This window comes from Triticum dicoccoides, chromosome 3B (assembly GCF_002162155.2).
Source record: "Triticum dicoccoides isolate Atlit2015 ecotype Zavitan chromosome 3B, WEW_v2.0, whole genome shotgun sequence".
Lineage (NCBI taxonomy): Eukaryota > Viridiplantae > Streptophyta > Magnoliopsida > Poales > Poaceae > Triticum > Triticum dicoccoides.
The window spans coordinates 419,397,474-419,411,471 of NC_041385.1; the positions used below are offsets into that span (position 1 = coordinate 419,397,474).

Sequence of the window (13,998 nt, forward strand, 5' to 3'; positions counted from 1 at the left end):
TGGAAAAAGTATACATGTAGACATATATTTGTAGTATGCATGTACAAAATTTCATGAACATATATATTCATATGTGATGTACAAAAAAAGGACAAATACACAAATTAAAATGGACTTTTTTGTTGTATTTGGGCAAGATATTTGTCTTTTTTACGTAATTTTATGTTGTACATAATTGAAGAATGAGATATTTATTTGGATATCTTTTTTGGCATATTTTGAAACCTCAAAACATAATTTGATTTCTTTTCTTTTTTTGAAAAACAAGCTCGATGGAGCTTGGTCTTTTGCAACGCCAAGCGGTCAAAGCAGCCAAGCGGCGAGCACGAGCAGCCTAGAGTTGCGCAGGGCAAGGAGGCTGGAACCGGCGCTGGACACGCCGCCGTGCCACCACCACCACTTGCCTGCAGGTGCCGTCCAACACAGCAGCTAGGTCAGGAGCAGGGGAGAATAGGAACTGTGTGAGATGCGTACTGGACGGCCAACTCTGCCAAAATCTTTGGTATTCCATGGAATACCAAGGTATACCCCTGGCTCCGCCAGTGACCCAGTTTACATCACCTTATTATACTTCCTCCCACGACTCTACCAATGTCAACGGCAGCCATCTCCCGGATAGCACTCCGTTGTCTCCTTTCCGCCACCATGCCAATTCTACGCTACGGTCGCAAACGGCTGCACCCTACTACATTCTCATTTTCCAAGCAACCGTGTGACGAGAAAAGGTGGCCTAGAGACCAAGCGAGCAAGCTACTGTAAGTAAAACTTTCACACGATTAATGTTCCAGGTCATGCTGCAGGTGGAGATGAAATTAAGTGGGACTAATTAGCCCACCCCACTTAATCTCCTTTAGTGGGCTCCCATTGAAAAATAACAATAATAATCGGTTAGCCCACTTATTCCCATTGGATCCCATTGGGAGCCCATCCAGACAGCGACAACCATCGAGATGGCAGTGCCGTGCTCTCGCCGCCGCCAACCCGCCGTCGCGCCCTGCTTATTCTTCACACCGCGCCACCCCCGGCGGCCTCCTCATCACTGAGGCCACTCTCGTCGCACCGGCGCGGCAGGACAAGGAGTCGTCGTCGTGACATGCCGGGGATTTGGGCGCCGGAGCAGGTCGGGGCGTGGAAGCCCATGGTGGACGCCGTGCACGCCAAGGGCGTCGTCTCTTTCTGCCAGCTCTGACACGCCGCAGTCGGAAGGACGCCAGGTCGGTCTCTCTCTCAAGAGCAGCAGTAAGAGAGAATTGTTGCATTGTAGGGGGGCATGCAGATGCAGTGGGCGTGCATTGTCGGCAGCTAGGAGCGCAGGGCGAAGTGGCCTGCAGCTCGGGCACGATGTGCCGTGACTGCAATCTTGACTGCCGTGACGACGGGTACACAACAGCGACCGCTTGGGTGGGTTCAGTCTTGAGTTCGTGACTCGCCATAGCGGCAGATCCCAGAGGCAACCACGGTTGCAGTATCCGCCAAGCTGTCGGTGCGTCCCGCTCTAGTCATCTCCTCTTCCATCGCTATGTCCCGCAAGCTATTGGTTCAGCTGCCTGCGGCGGTCGTGTTTGTACGCGTTTGCTAGTAAGCGGGATCCCACTTGTGCCCACATAATTTGCGCAAGTCGTGACGGGATGACCCGTGTTTCCCATCAAACCGTAGTGGGATCAAGTGGGCTAAAGGTGGGAGTCCCATGCATCGTCCCACTTGCAGCCTGAGTTCCAGGACAGCGACAGTGTCAACATAGAGCAAAGACTACATGAAATAAAAATAATAAATTCACCAAATGTGAAAGCATATTACACATGTGGAAGAAAAAAACTCAGTTAACATTGACGATTATTTGGCTGGACAGACCGAAATACAATATCAATGTCCATTAACTTGGCTAATTTACAACCATGGGGACTAAAAGTTGCAAAAGTAGGGCAACCCCCAGTACATCCAACTACTGCAAACAACACGTTCATGGTTCACAAAGTTTGAGATTAACAACTGTCTTATGCCAAAAATTGTTGTAGTCCAACAAGCGTGCAGGTAGCTATCTGCGACAAAAAGAACCACCAGGCAACAAATTCAAGATCGGCTTCGACAAAAGAATCGTAACATCCTGTTGCTGCCAAGCAACAAACCGTGGCAGCGCCTCATTGTAACTGGGATGAAAGGTTTTGGCCTTCCACCATATGCAAGATGACAATGAAAAGGTACAAGCTGGAACAGAGATAATCACCGGAGATTGAAGAGAACTCAGCTCCCAATCAATAATATTCTCTTCAAATGAATGCATCAAGAAGTTAATCACTGCGCACAAAACACCTTCTCACTTGGATATCTTGCCGTGCACTTTGGTTAGTTGGGCACTGGCTCCAGTTCCAAATATATTTCTGTTCCAGCTGTAACCAGGCAGCAACTAGTTGGCGCGTTTACCTCATGCTAAGGTTGCTCAGATCATCCACAACACGCACGGTCCCATTCAAACTGTGTGCGTCTCCCTCAAGTTTTGCTTGTGGGCTTGGTACATCTCCATTTTCTGGTGAACTCTCGGAAGTACTGCCGGGAATATGTGCAGTAATAGCACTTTTCACACCTTCGAAGTAGGTTGAGCATGGAAAATATTCAGCACAGCGTACCTTCCACCCTGCAGAGATACTGAGGTTAATCCTGACAATATACAATTAACAATAAGAATCTACTGGCCCGGTATACAGGCAAACCATACCAGGCCAGCATCCAGCGCAGTTCAGTATTGTAAGTAATCAGTTTTTCTCAAATATATGTATTCATTTTAGCAACCAACATATTATAGCAGCAGAAAGAGAAGACTTGTCCATTGCCCTAAAAAACATAAATGTAAGGTGAAAATAAACAGTTTGGGTATTGCCATATTGAAACTTACTGTTTGCAACATCATGATCAGCAAAAACAGTATCCAGCAATTTATGAACATCAATACAATCTTGAATGCCCCATTCCTTGATGGGACCAAGCACACCATTTCTGCAGAAAGTTCAGATGATATAAATACTATGTACACAGCAAGGGAATAAAATCAGAGGCATATTCTTCTTCCATATCTTTACCCTGACGCTGTGTTATTTGTTGAGTCTTCAATTAATTTAATCGCCTGCAGCTTCTTATCCGGCTCCAAGAGGTACATCATTTCAGCTGCAGCTGCTCTGTGTGTCAAAGAAGCTAGCAAAGAACCATTTGAGTTAGTAAAATTCATGGTCAAGAAAAGGTCCATAAACCGAAAAATGAAGATAATTACCGTTGTGCTTTTCAAGGAAGTTTATATTTACTTCAACAAGAGATTTCCCGTGTAATTGCCTGCAAGAACTCGCTGGTCAAATAAACTGGAGTAAATGCATACTAATAAAATTAATCACCATTTCAGAACCTTAGATCTGGCCGTTCAGCTTCCAGAACGCTCCATATTAATTTCTCAGAATCAGTTCCTGGGGCCGGAAGATTGTTTATCCTATGGAAGAATCTTATCTGCAAATAAAATAAAGAACAAAGTTGAATATATTTATAGCGAACAGTCGGCTCATGATAAAAAAATAAATGAAATATGAACAATATGTACACATTCCATATTAACACATGCTAAATACACTCCAAGCATGGTAATAGTAATGCTAACAAAGCATTACTAAATTCTCGACAACAAACAATAACCTAAACAGATTAGAAGCTAAAAGGTAATCACTAGGTCATAGATAGTGGCAATAAACTCCTAGTCATCCATTTCCAAAAAGAGGATTCCATTTGTGGTTTATGCAATTGGTCAACAAACATACTTGGTAGATTTCATTGAATTGAACAAGTATCCTCCAGAAGAATTTTAGCATTACAAAGTAATGATTCCTGTAATATAATGGTCATTCCTTACAGGGCAATTACTCAGCAACTGCAGAGTATACACCGGTAAAAAGTTGTACAGGGTTCCACTCACCAACTTCTTCCATCCAAACCAAGAGAAAAAACTCAGTTCAAAAGGCACTGCTAAATTCAAAGTGCACCCAGCGTTTATGGTCTGACTCCTTGAAGCAACACAAATAAAAGAATAAACCCAACAAAGGTAAACAAACTGTGTTGCTTCCAAACAAATATGCAGATTTATAGTGCCAATCTCAGGCTAAAGGAATATAGATAAAAATGCACAGTCAAACCAGACCTCTAGAGAAAATGATCTTGACGCACTCACAAATACAAAACGAAAAATAATTTTACGGCGTTCCGAATTTTGATAGAAAAATCAAAGGTTCAATTTTGGATGCTTACCAAACTTCGGTGACTGTCTGGATTATTTTCGTCCAATTTAATGAGCTGTTTGACCGCCTGTGACAAGAGATAGATAAAGAAAACTAAGCAGCCTATATAACAGATTAAGATAGTGTATCTAGTTCAACTTTTAAACACTACTACATCTGTTCCTAGTTCTCCCTCCGTAACTTGATATAAGACCTTTTTTGACACTATCAATAGTGTCAAAAAACATCTTATATTAAGTTACGGAGGGAGTAGATAATTATGTTTGCAGGTAAACTTTCCTGTAAAAAAAATGTTTGCAGGTAAGCTTTGTATACCACAATTGCTCTGATAGAAGTACTATTAGTACATCTGTCATACAAGTTCTGAAGTATTACGAAACAAACTAATATATTGCTGTAAAACCTAATGCTTAAAGGCGGTATATTTAGGAACATCTTCAACGAACGAAACAATTTCCACTTTAAAACAAAGCACTACGCAAGCACTATGCAGTACTATTTTTAATGTGCAGATCACTCGGTTTTCATCTTCCACAACCCCACATACACCAACTAAGCAATAACGGCAGGTAATTTAATGGCGTCATAAAGACCCATAAAGAAACATGATGTAGGAAAGATGAGCATCAGTCTATCAACAATATAAGGAAAGCAACAGATGTTCTCTCAATTATAATCAGCATACCATATCTTAAATTCTTAATGGGGTAAAATTTATTTCCAGCAAAAGAAAAGGAAAAAAACAGCAGACTGGGATATCGCCAAAAATGAGGTGCATAATACCATACCTGAAAAGCGAGTAAAACCTTTTGCTTTCTCATGTTAAGTTCAAATGAAAGTATATGAGTTTCTAATGAATCTGACGAGTTATTCTGCAGAAGCTTCAAATATTTTGTGGCTTCTGCAAGTGGATCTTCAACCTGGAAACAGAAATGCATAAAATAAAGACGAAATCATTCAATGACCTAAAAAGATAAAAACTAATGTTTCTAAAAGTACAATACTACGAGTACAACTGATCACATAGAAAATGAATACCTGGACCAATTTTTCACCGTGTGGGTCCAAATCAACTGGCCTTGCTTGTTGTTTCTTCCCAGATTTCGAACTGTTGGTTGAAGTTGTTTCATCCTCTTGTTTCTCTTCAGCCTCCTGAGGAGATTTAAGGGCAAATTAAGACAGACTTAGCAGTGATACATCTAAAACAAAGTTTTGGAGGTTACCCTTTTAGCTCGAGCTTCTGCCTTCTTCTGTTTTTGCCTCAACTTCTTCCGCTGGGCAGCTGGCAGTTTTGACAACTCATCATCCTCCTCAGCAGATGATTTTAATGGAGAATCATGTAATTTCATGTAACACCTACAATTTTCAACAATAGCTTTAGAAAAATCTCTGAAGGGAAGTACAAAATAATTGATAGAAAGACCAATAGGAACCATTACCTGATAGCCCCTGCAGCAGCCTTGTGAAAGTATTCATGAGCATGCAAACGGTTTTGAAACTTCAGCATAGAAACATACGCCCGAAGTGTCATCTTCCGTAAGCAATATGAATGGAAGTCAAACTGATCTTCAGTCATATCAGTGTAATGCTTTTCAACAGCCAAGAAATTTTTCAGAGCCCGGCCAAGATCACCTTGACGAAAATAACTCTCGCCAGAAGCAAGTTCATACCTAAAGAGATCGTCGACTTAGAGAGTGAAGAAAAAAATACATTTAATGGTGGAGGAGGGAGGGAAGCATGTACCACATGCACTGCATGTCATGGAGATTATTGTGCTGATCTCCATCTTTTGTAAACAAGACAGCAGTCTTCTCAGCTAGCCCGACCTTCACAAGTCACAAAATAAGCAGTAAAATGTGTAGTGTTTGCTGAGATAAGGTTCGCTGGTGTCTGTTTTACTATTACATCAGTGGAACCGTGCAAAAATGTAGTTGTGTTTCTAATTGAATATACCTGATCGGCTTGAAGCATCTGCATTACACACTCGCTGTTTAAATAACGATCAGCAAGGTCCATGGACCTAGCTTCATCTGCTAATGCTGCTGCTGCAGAAAAATTGCCAGCATGTTGCAAAATATTCCCCTGAAATAAAGCATGTGCACTAGCAGAGTTATTTACAGAGAATTATGCCATTTAAACACAATGTACGGTGAAACAAAGTAAGAGTAGTTACTACTCCCTCCGTTCCATAATATAGAAGGTGCACATGCTTTTCAAGATTTAAGTTTGACCATAGATTTAACCAATGAAATGTGGGTTTTATGTCATAAAAAACATACCATTGAATTTGTATCCGAAAGAAGTTTTCAATGGTATAATTCTTCAGTAACATGATTTACGTCTAATTGATGGTCAAAGTTTTATCTCAAAAAGCGTGTGCACCTTATATTCTGGAATGGAGGGAATATTATTTAGATGGGGGAGAAGAGGAAAAAAGTACGAGTGTAGGACCACTAGATTGGAGAAAGAAAATTTTGCAGATTGGAAAGGTAAGACAAGAAATGGTTAGCAAGGGTAAACAACTCATTTTTTAGGAGAATGCAACAGAAATATGTTGGGTATTTCATTATTAAAGAGGTGGAGGGGGATCCAAAGAAAGACAAACCAGCAGTGCAAGATTACAGAAATGTAAAAAATTAGGATAAAAGTGTTTCTCTAAAACAGCAGGCTATATGTACTCCCTCTGTAACTTAATGTAAGACGTTTTTGCAGTTTAACTTGAACTGCAAAAATGTCTTGCATTAAGTTGCAGAGGTTGCATTAAACTAGCAATTGGCACCAAACGAAACCATTTAAGTAAGAATGAAATTTCAGTTCAAAAGAACTGAAATTTACAGAAAATCCTATATTGGAGAAATGGTGATGCTGCTTAACTGCATACTAAGGAAAACACACGTGCACATGGGGAGAGAATTTACCTTTATGGAGTACAAATCAATGACAGTTGGCGTGTGTAAAATGGCCTCGTCAATTTTATCCAGAGCAATACCATACTGGCTCCTTCTGTCATAGTGCTGCATCATGACATGTGACAAACATAACAATGCAACTTCAAAAGATATATTTGAAAATAACTCGGTGGTTTATCAGGTAATATGCAAGTGTTCACGCCAAATGCTAACCTGAGAAACCAACAGCAGAGTCCACATGAGTGTGGATGGAGGTTCCATCTGCAAACTGCAGGAAGAAACCGTTAAAGAAATACGTGACAATTTACAGATTAAGTCAAAACTACAGATTCAGGGACAGCTCAAACTAGCAATGGCTAGTGCTAACACATGACTACTTCCAAGGAGTATGATAGGTAGCAGGTTTTTTAAGAAGCCGCATGCTTGAAAAGAATGATAGAACACTTTCAAGTTACAATTTGCTGCATTACAGCCGAGAACGGTATAGGAGTTCTGACAGCATCAAGATTCTGCACAATTTGGCATACATCAACCATACCAAGTTTCACGTGCATCATTGTTCCTAGTGTAAGAATTGTTGAGAAGATGCCTTGCAGAAAAATCCCTCTAGATACACATTCCAGGAGGATTCTAGCACATTATTTTTTGGCTTTTTGCATCTTTAAAGACGTCAACTAAGTGATGAGCAGCGAAGTTAATTAACCTAATATTGCAGTAGAAGCGTATAACCATATTGTTGTGCTACTACATACATGTTCGCTAAGTTGACTAAAAATCAAAAACGATCTCAGTTTTGTAACAAAAAATTCAAAACCTGATATCAAGTTTTGCCCGATAAAGGTGCCAAGCAAAAATTTTACAGTTTAAGATGAACTGAGAATAGTGACCAGGCAAAAAGGATTACCTTCCAGGAAAGCATCCAGAAGTCCTAATTGAATCTTCTAGCTTAAGAAATAATTGCTCCAATATGTTTGCCTGTTAATGAGATTAACAATTGTCCCGTAAATGGTTTGTAGCACAAACAAGAAATAAGAAAAAGAAAATGCTGTTGACTAGTATAACTTGTGTTACCTTGCCAGGATGCTCATAAAGCGGGCTTAAATCAGAGAAAAGTGACGGCACTCCCTAAAAGATATGGGACACATTACAATCAGCAATAACAATGAGTAACAGCATGCTCTCAGTAAACCAATAAAAATCTGAAGGCAACATGTTACACACACAGCCAGAGACCATGAGACACCTTCGAGGTACTAACAAACCATCACTTTAAAATTTATATGATTACCTTGGTTAATAGAGGTCTGACATAGTTATCTGCTGCCTCGTGGAATTTCTCACCTTCTAGGAAATCAAGAGGTATGCGCTGTTGCACAGAGGGTATGAGAAAAACTTAGATTAATAAGTTGTTGGTTATATGGCCTACTTACAGTCAATACGTATGAGAAAATAACATTTAACTTCGCATGTAAAACAAAATATTATCATGAAAACGCAAAATAAAATGATGTATGCCTGCATCAAGGGTAATTTTGCAGTGTCCACAAAGGTCTCAACCATGGATAGGAAGAACCAACAAAACTGATATCAATGCAAATGAGATTACAATTTTAGATGGTTTACCTTAACAGCCGATGACCAACTATATTCTTCCTTGAGTGATTTATATAATGCACTTAATCGTTCAACATCATCAGCGGAATATTGACCATTTTCAGAGTATAGGCCAAGGCACTTCTGCACAGCTATGAGGTACCTGAATAAAACAGTACAACGACCAAATCTGGAGTATCAGAAGTAGGTTGACCATACCAGCGAGGACTGTATACACATTACACAATGCAGTGAAGTATAGTATTTTATTCTAAGTTGCTAACACAGAAAATAGTTACAGAACCCAGCTGGCATCAGACTTATAGGTCAAATTTTGTGATAGTTTCCCTTTTATCACGACGTGTGGCTCTTATTGCATTATGTTACGAGGGAGATTAATATCACCTTCCGAATCAAAAATACCAACATTTAAACCTAGAAGGGTTAGGGTTTAGGTGTGAGCCAATTGCTGAAGAGAGGTCAATCAACTGTATGCAAAGTTTTGCCACACAGACATTGTGTATGTGGAGGAAGACGATCAATTGCAACCAAAATCAGAATACAAGTACCGTAGTTGGTCAAATTGCTCAATCGGCTAGATTAAATTTGCATCTGGTTATAATAAAATGCTATCTAGGTCACATACATGAAAATAATACGGTAAGATGGCAATTCACCAAAGCTTCTCAACGCATGTCTAGTGATAAAATTTAAGCTGGTTAAATAAATAATAGCTCCTAAATAAAGGTTTCCTATGAATGACAGCAGCACCTAAAATACAGGTACCTATGTAAGTTGACAAATATAAACATAACATGTAAACAAAATAGCAGCATAAGTACATAGACATAAACTACCAACAAAGACACGTGAGAGAACGAGTACAAGCAACTTACTTGTAGTTATCAGGATTCATAAAAAGGAGGGACCTATATATTTTCTCTGCCTCCTCAAAACGGCCAAGTTTCAACAAAATGCAGGCCATTTGTTCTCTGAATGAGAGCTTATCAACCTAGCAGACAAAATTCAAGAAGCGAAAATGTTACAAACAGTTCTACTTTCTTCCCTTCAAACATAGAAAGATACAACTTACAATTTTACTCTCCATCTTGTGCATCTCCTGAAGGGCTCTGTCCAGCATCCCACATTCCTCAAGCAACGATATCTGTGCAACAATAATAGCAATCAATAGTGAAATAATGTGAGCTATTTCTTGAGTTAGAGCATGAAGAAAGCTTAAATTAAGGGTGGAGCAGGGAAAGGTTGAAGACAGATAATTATATAGCACACTGAAACCATGTCCTTCCTCCAGTCACAAGTGACATTTGAGAAATTGGCATGGAGCCCACAGCACAACTTCGACCAGTTATTCTATTTTCATTATTTATGTAAAGGTTAGTGATGTTATAGTTATGAAGGACTGTTTTTAGACTATACATATCACCTCCATATGTTCAACTTAAATGTTCATAAAGATATTGATGACTGAAGTTAGCATTGTATATTCTTTGTTTGATGAAGTAAGAAAAGGTACTAGATATGAATTGACTGATTTAGACAACAAACTTTATCTAGCACGAGGAACTGGGGGTAAAGTAATAGAACTAATATAATGCACGCAGAAAGAACGTTACACCAAAAATACTAATAAGTATGGTAACTCAACATGTAAAGAAAATCCAGATGGGACAAAATTAACATAGCAAAAAAAAACAGCCGTGTCAAAAAGATAGGCAGCCAGTAGTACTGTGGCGTCAGGATTACAGAATGCTTATAAACCATTCCCAAAGATTTCTTTTGAGAGCACTACGTCAGCAATTACATACAGGTTTAACAATAACCAAACCATGATATGACAAACACGTAGGATGCTATTGATATCTGATCTGTCAGGAATTATGACAAGGGTTCACTGTACGCTTAAAGTAAACCAATACATTATTACTGGTACTGCAATGCCGGCTCAGAAAAGGGAGAGAAGTGTACCTTATACAAAAGCATTTCACCATGTTCATATCGCTCGTTTTCTGGGGGATAATCATCTTCCAGTGTCCCCTCATATGCCTCCAGAACTTCTATTGCCTTTGAAGAGCTGCAGGTAGGTACCAGAAACAACGACATTAGTGGTGAATTTTTGTATCACAGAGGTTACAGCCTGCCATACATGCAATAGTACGCAGCTTGTGAATAATGATGCAAGAAAATCCTCACAACTGATATAGCAAGAAGGTAAGACAAAAATATATTACTATTGATCTGCCAAAAAAGTACACATGTGGAATTATGTGCATTCATTATGCTATGCTGTTTTGGCAGCAATTCAATAGACGACGCATTATAGACATCCAAAGTTGGTCCATACTTAATGCTGACATGTGCCAGATCACACAAGATCTTACTTGAATTCAAAAGAGGTTCAAATAGTAATGTCTGGTACTGGAATTTTATCATTCTATGTTTAACATATGAATTGAGCTGGAGTCCCAGGCCCTATTTGCTCAATTGGTCATATGGTTTAATTGATTGATCTAGATCAACTCAACATAACCAAGAAAGTGGCATACTTGGAACTCAAATGATGAGATACGGCAAAGCCAATCCAGTTCATGCGGTGGTTTGGCTTTAATGTCAGAAGCTGTTGTCTAGTCTCAACAAAGCCAGACAAGTCCCTCATTTGCGCCTGTGAAAAAGAAAAAAATAAGATTCATTCACTGGAAGGCAGAAAACCTTTATTTCTAACACATCATATCACTGAAAAACAAGTTTCATGTAATGCTAGGAGTGCCATGTAATGTTACCAATACTGGTAACAAAAAAAAATGTCCAACACAAAAGTTGGTTTCACTTATCCAGTACTAAGAGCTCGACAAAATCAAATGCTTGGAATCCAAATATGTGCACATGCTTATTGGCCAATTCATCAATGATGAACAATAGATGAAGTATTACCATGAGGGGGGGTTAAGTTGAATGCATGTATATGTTAGGTGTGAATTGGTTTACCCAGAAAATAGGGGGAAAAGCAATGGCTTGTTGTACCAACCTGGAGAAGTGACAAGTCACGCAAAATTTCAATATTGTCTGGATCGATCCTCAAAGCATTTCTGTAACATTTTATAGCTTCTCTGTATTCTCTATCTGATCTGTAAAGTAAACCATACACATGCCAGCACACATGACTCTTCAGATCATTCTGCAAATGTTTAATTCGATCGATACATATTAGTTACATTTTTAATCAACTTAATCGTCACAAAACAAAATTTGGACTAAATCTGTTGTGATTAAGAACCTTCAAGCCACGGCGAACAAGCTCGTATGCTTCAGATTTCCGATCCATACAATTTAGTGTCAAACCTTTCATCGATAAAGTTTCTACAAGAAACAAGACAAAGTAGTATGCGATCAGAGGAGGCTGCATGGAGCAAGAGAATAACACAAAAGGTTAAACAAAATCAAATGCTATCTTTCTGACCTCCATGTTCGGGAAACTTCTTTAATATGGAATCTGCAGCCTTCAGCCCTTTCTTATACTGCTTAGTTTCATATGATTTCTGTGCATGCAAACATAAAAACATCAGAAACTTGGGAGTACGGAATGTTAAGAGGGGGACATGCCATCATGCCACAGTAGATACACATGCAATCCCGGTATGAAGCAGAGTCATGCAAGACTCAAAAGTTGCACTGTCTGCATGTCTACAGTGCAAATTATTGTAAATTTTAACGGTTCTATAAAAGTGTTATCAGAAATACACTCAAATGATCAAAACACTAAACAAGAAACCCCAGCTACTATAAAATGTTCAATGTTGTATCCCTCCTGCATAGCTAGTAGAGTTACCATAAAAGGTTCAACAGGCAATATAGTAACACAACCGGCGACCAGTATTGGCCTTTCAGCTATCACCAAATGCTACTGGACAGTGTTAAGATGCAAGTTCACATGACAAGATAAAATTTATTAACACGAAACTACGAGGAGTTGATGTCAGATTAGATATAACATGACACTGAATTCATTACTATGATTGAACTACAGATATCAATAAGGTCCAGAATACATGATATATTTGGCTTTTAGCACCAGCAACTTCACAAAGTCAGCCTTGCGGGATAAGGTACATGTCGACCCCAACTGCGAAGCAAACTAGCCACTCTACTGGCGAAACGACCGTCTCCCAAGCAAAAGCTTCACTGAGACACCTACTGATCTAACCCTCGCAAATCAAAGCTTCACCTGGGCCAGACACCAACCCAACGACCCGAGCAATCACCTAGGCAACGAAACCCCTGCGCACGGCCACTCCCCTAGAGCATCTCCAATCGCTTGGCTGCATCCAGACTGTCGAATCGAGCGGAGCGCGGCCACGGAGCAGCGGATTCAGAGGCCGAACAGATCGATTCGAGTAGCGAGGGGAGAAGGGAGGGGCGGGGTGCTTACGACGATGACTTTGAAAAGGTTGGCCTCCTTGGCCGGGAGCGAGGAGCCCATGGCTGCGGCGGCGCGGCGCGGCGAGGCGAGGCGAACCCTAGGGGGGCGGGGGTGAGGCGAGGGTTTTGGAGCCGCGAGGCGGCGGGTGGACTGTCTAAGTTGTGGTGTGGTGCGTGCGTGGCCGCTTCGGCCGCAAGGAACCCTACCCGTCTCTTTGTGTCGCTGGAAGCAACGATGACCCGACGCGAGACTTGTACAGAGAGCTAACTGTGTGTTTTTGTTTGTTTTTCTTTTCTTTAGATTTAGATTCGAATCAACGAGCTTTATTGATGCTTAGCCAGGATTACAATCACATGCTGCAGAACATCAGCGAGAGAAGATGGAATGCAGTTCATCCAAAGAAACACCTTTTCTGGACTCACTTGCTGTTTAGCACATGTGTGACAGTGTGAGCCGCTTCATTCGCATCCCGGCTAATATATCTCATATAGGACATGTTCTGATCTCATCCGACTTCACAAAACAAGCTTCCTAGCCAGCTTCTTGCTTCACCTAGCGATCCCCAGACGTTCGGCGTCGAGCGTAGCTTCTCCCAACGCTTGCAGCCCAGCTTGGAGCTTGCTGGGCTAATTTGGGCCGCTTGGAGACAGCCCGGGTTGGGCTATCTATTGAGAGGAGGAGCCCCGTACCGATTCGATCGAGGGAGTGAGGAGAGCAATATGTTCCAGAGCGTACTGGTTCAATCTGAAGGCACTTGGCGGTGGCAGCTCCATGTAAATAAGGGGAACTTCTC

General features: G+C 40.6%; 1 protein-coding gene across 1 annotated transcript; it reads right to left on the minus strand.

Moving 5' to 3' along the window:
* Positions 1–1,802: 1,802 nt before the first annotated feature.
* Positions 1,803–13,393, minus strand: LOC119276279 (N-terminal acetyltransferase A complex auxiliary subunit NAA15-like). Its single transcript, XM_037557309.1, has 26 exons — positions 13,215–13,393; positions 12,246–12,324; positions 12,063–12,145; positions 11,814–11,963; positions 11,335–11,450; positions 10,757–10,862; positions 9,864–9,935; positions 9,667–9,782; positions 8,801–8,933; positions 8,466–8,543; positions 8,249–8,302; positions 8,082–8,152; positions 7,391–7,445; positions 7,187–7,282; positions 6,222–6,350; positions 6,012–6,094; positions 5,708–5,938; positions 5,492–5,624; positions 5,307–5,420; positions 5,057–5,188; positions 4,279–4,335; positions 3,392–3,489; positions 3,263–3,321; positions 3,075–3,186; positions 2,891–2,991; positions 1,803–2,632 (listed from the first exon to the last, which is right to left on the minus strand). The coding sequence occupies exons 1-26, from the start codon at positions 13,263–13,265 to the stop codon at positions 2,418–2,420; spliced, it is 2,724 nt and encodes a 907-aa protein (XP_037413206.1). The 5' UTR covers positions 13,266–13,393; the 3' UTR covers positions 1,803–2,417.
* Between the last annotated feature and the right edge of the window lie 605 nt (positions 13,394–13,998).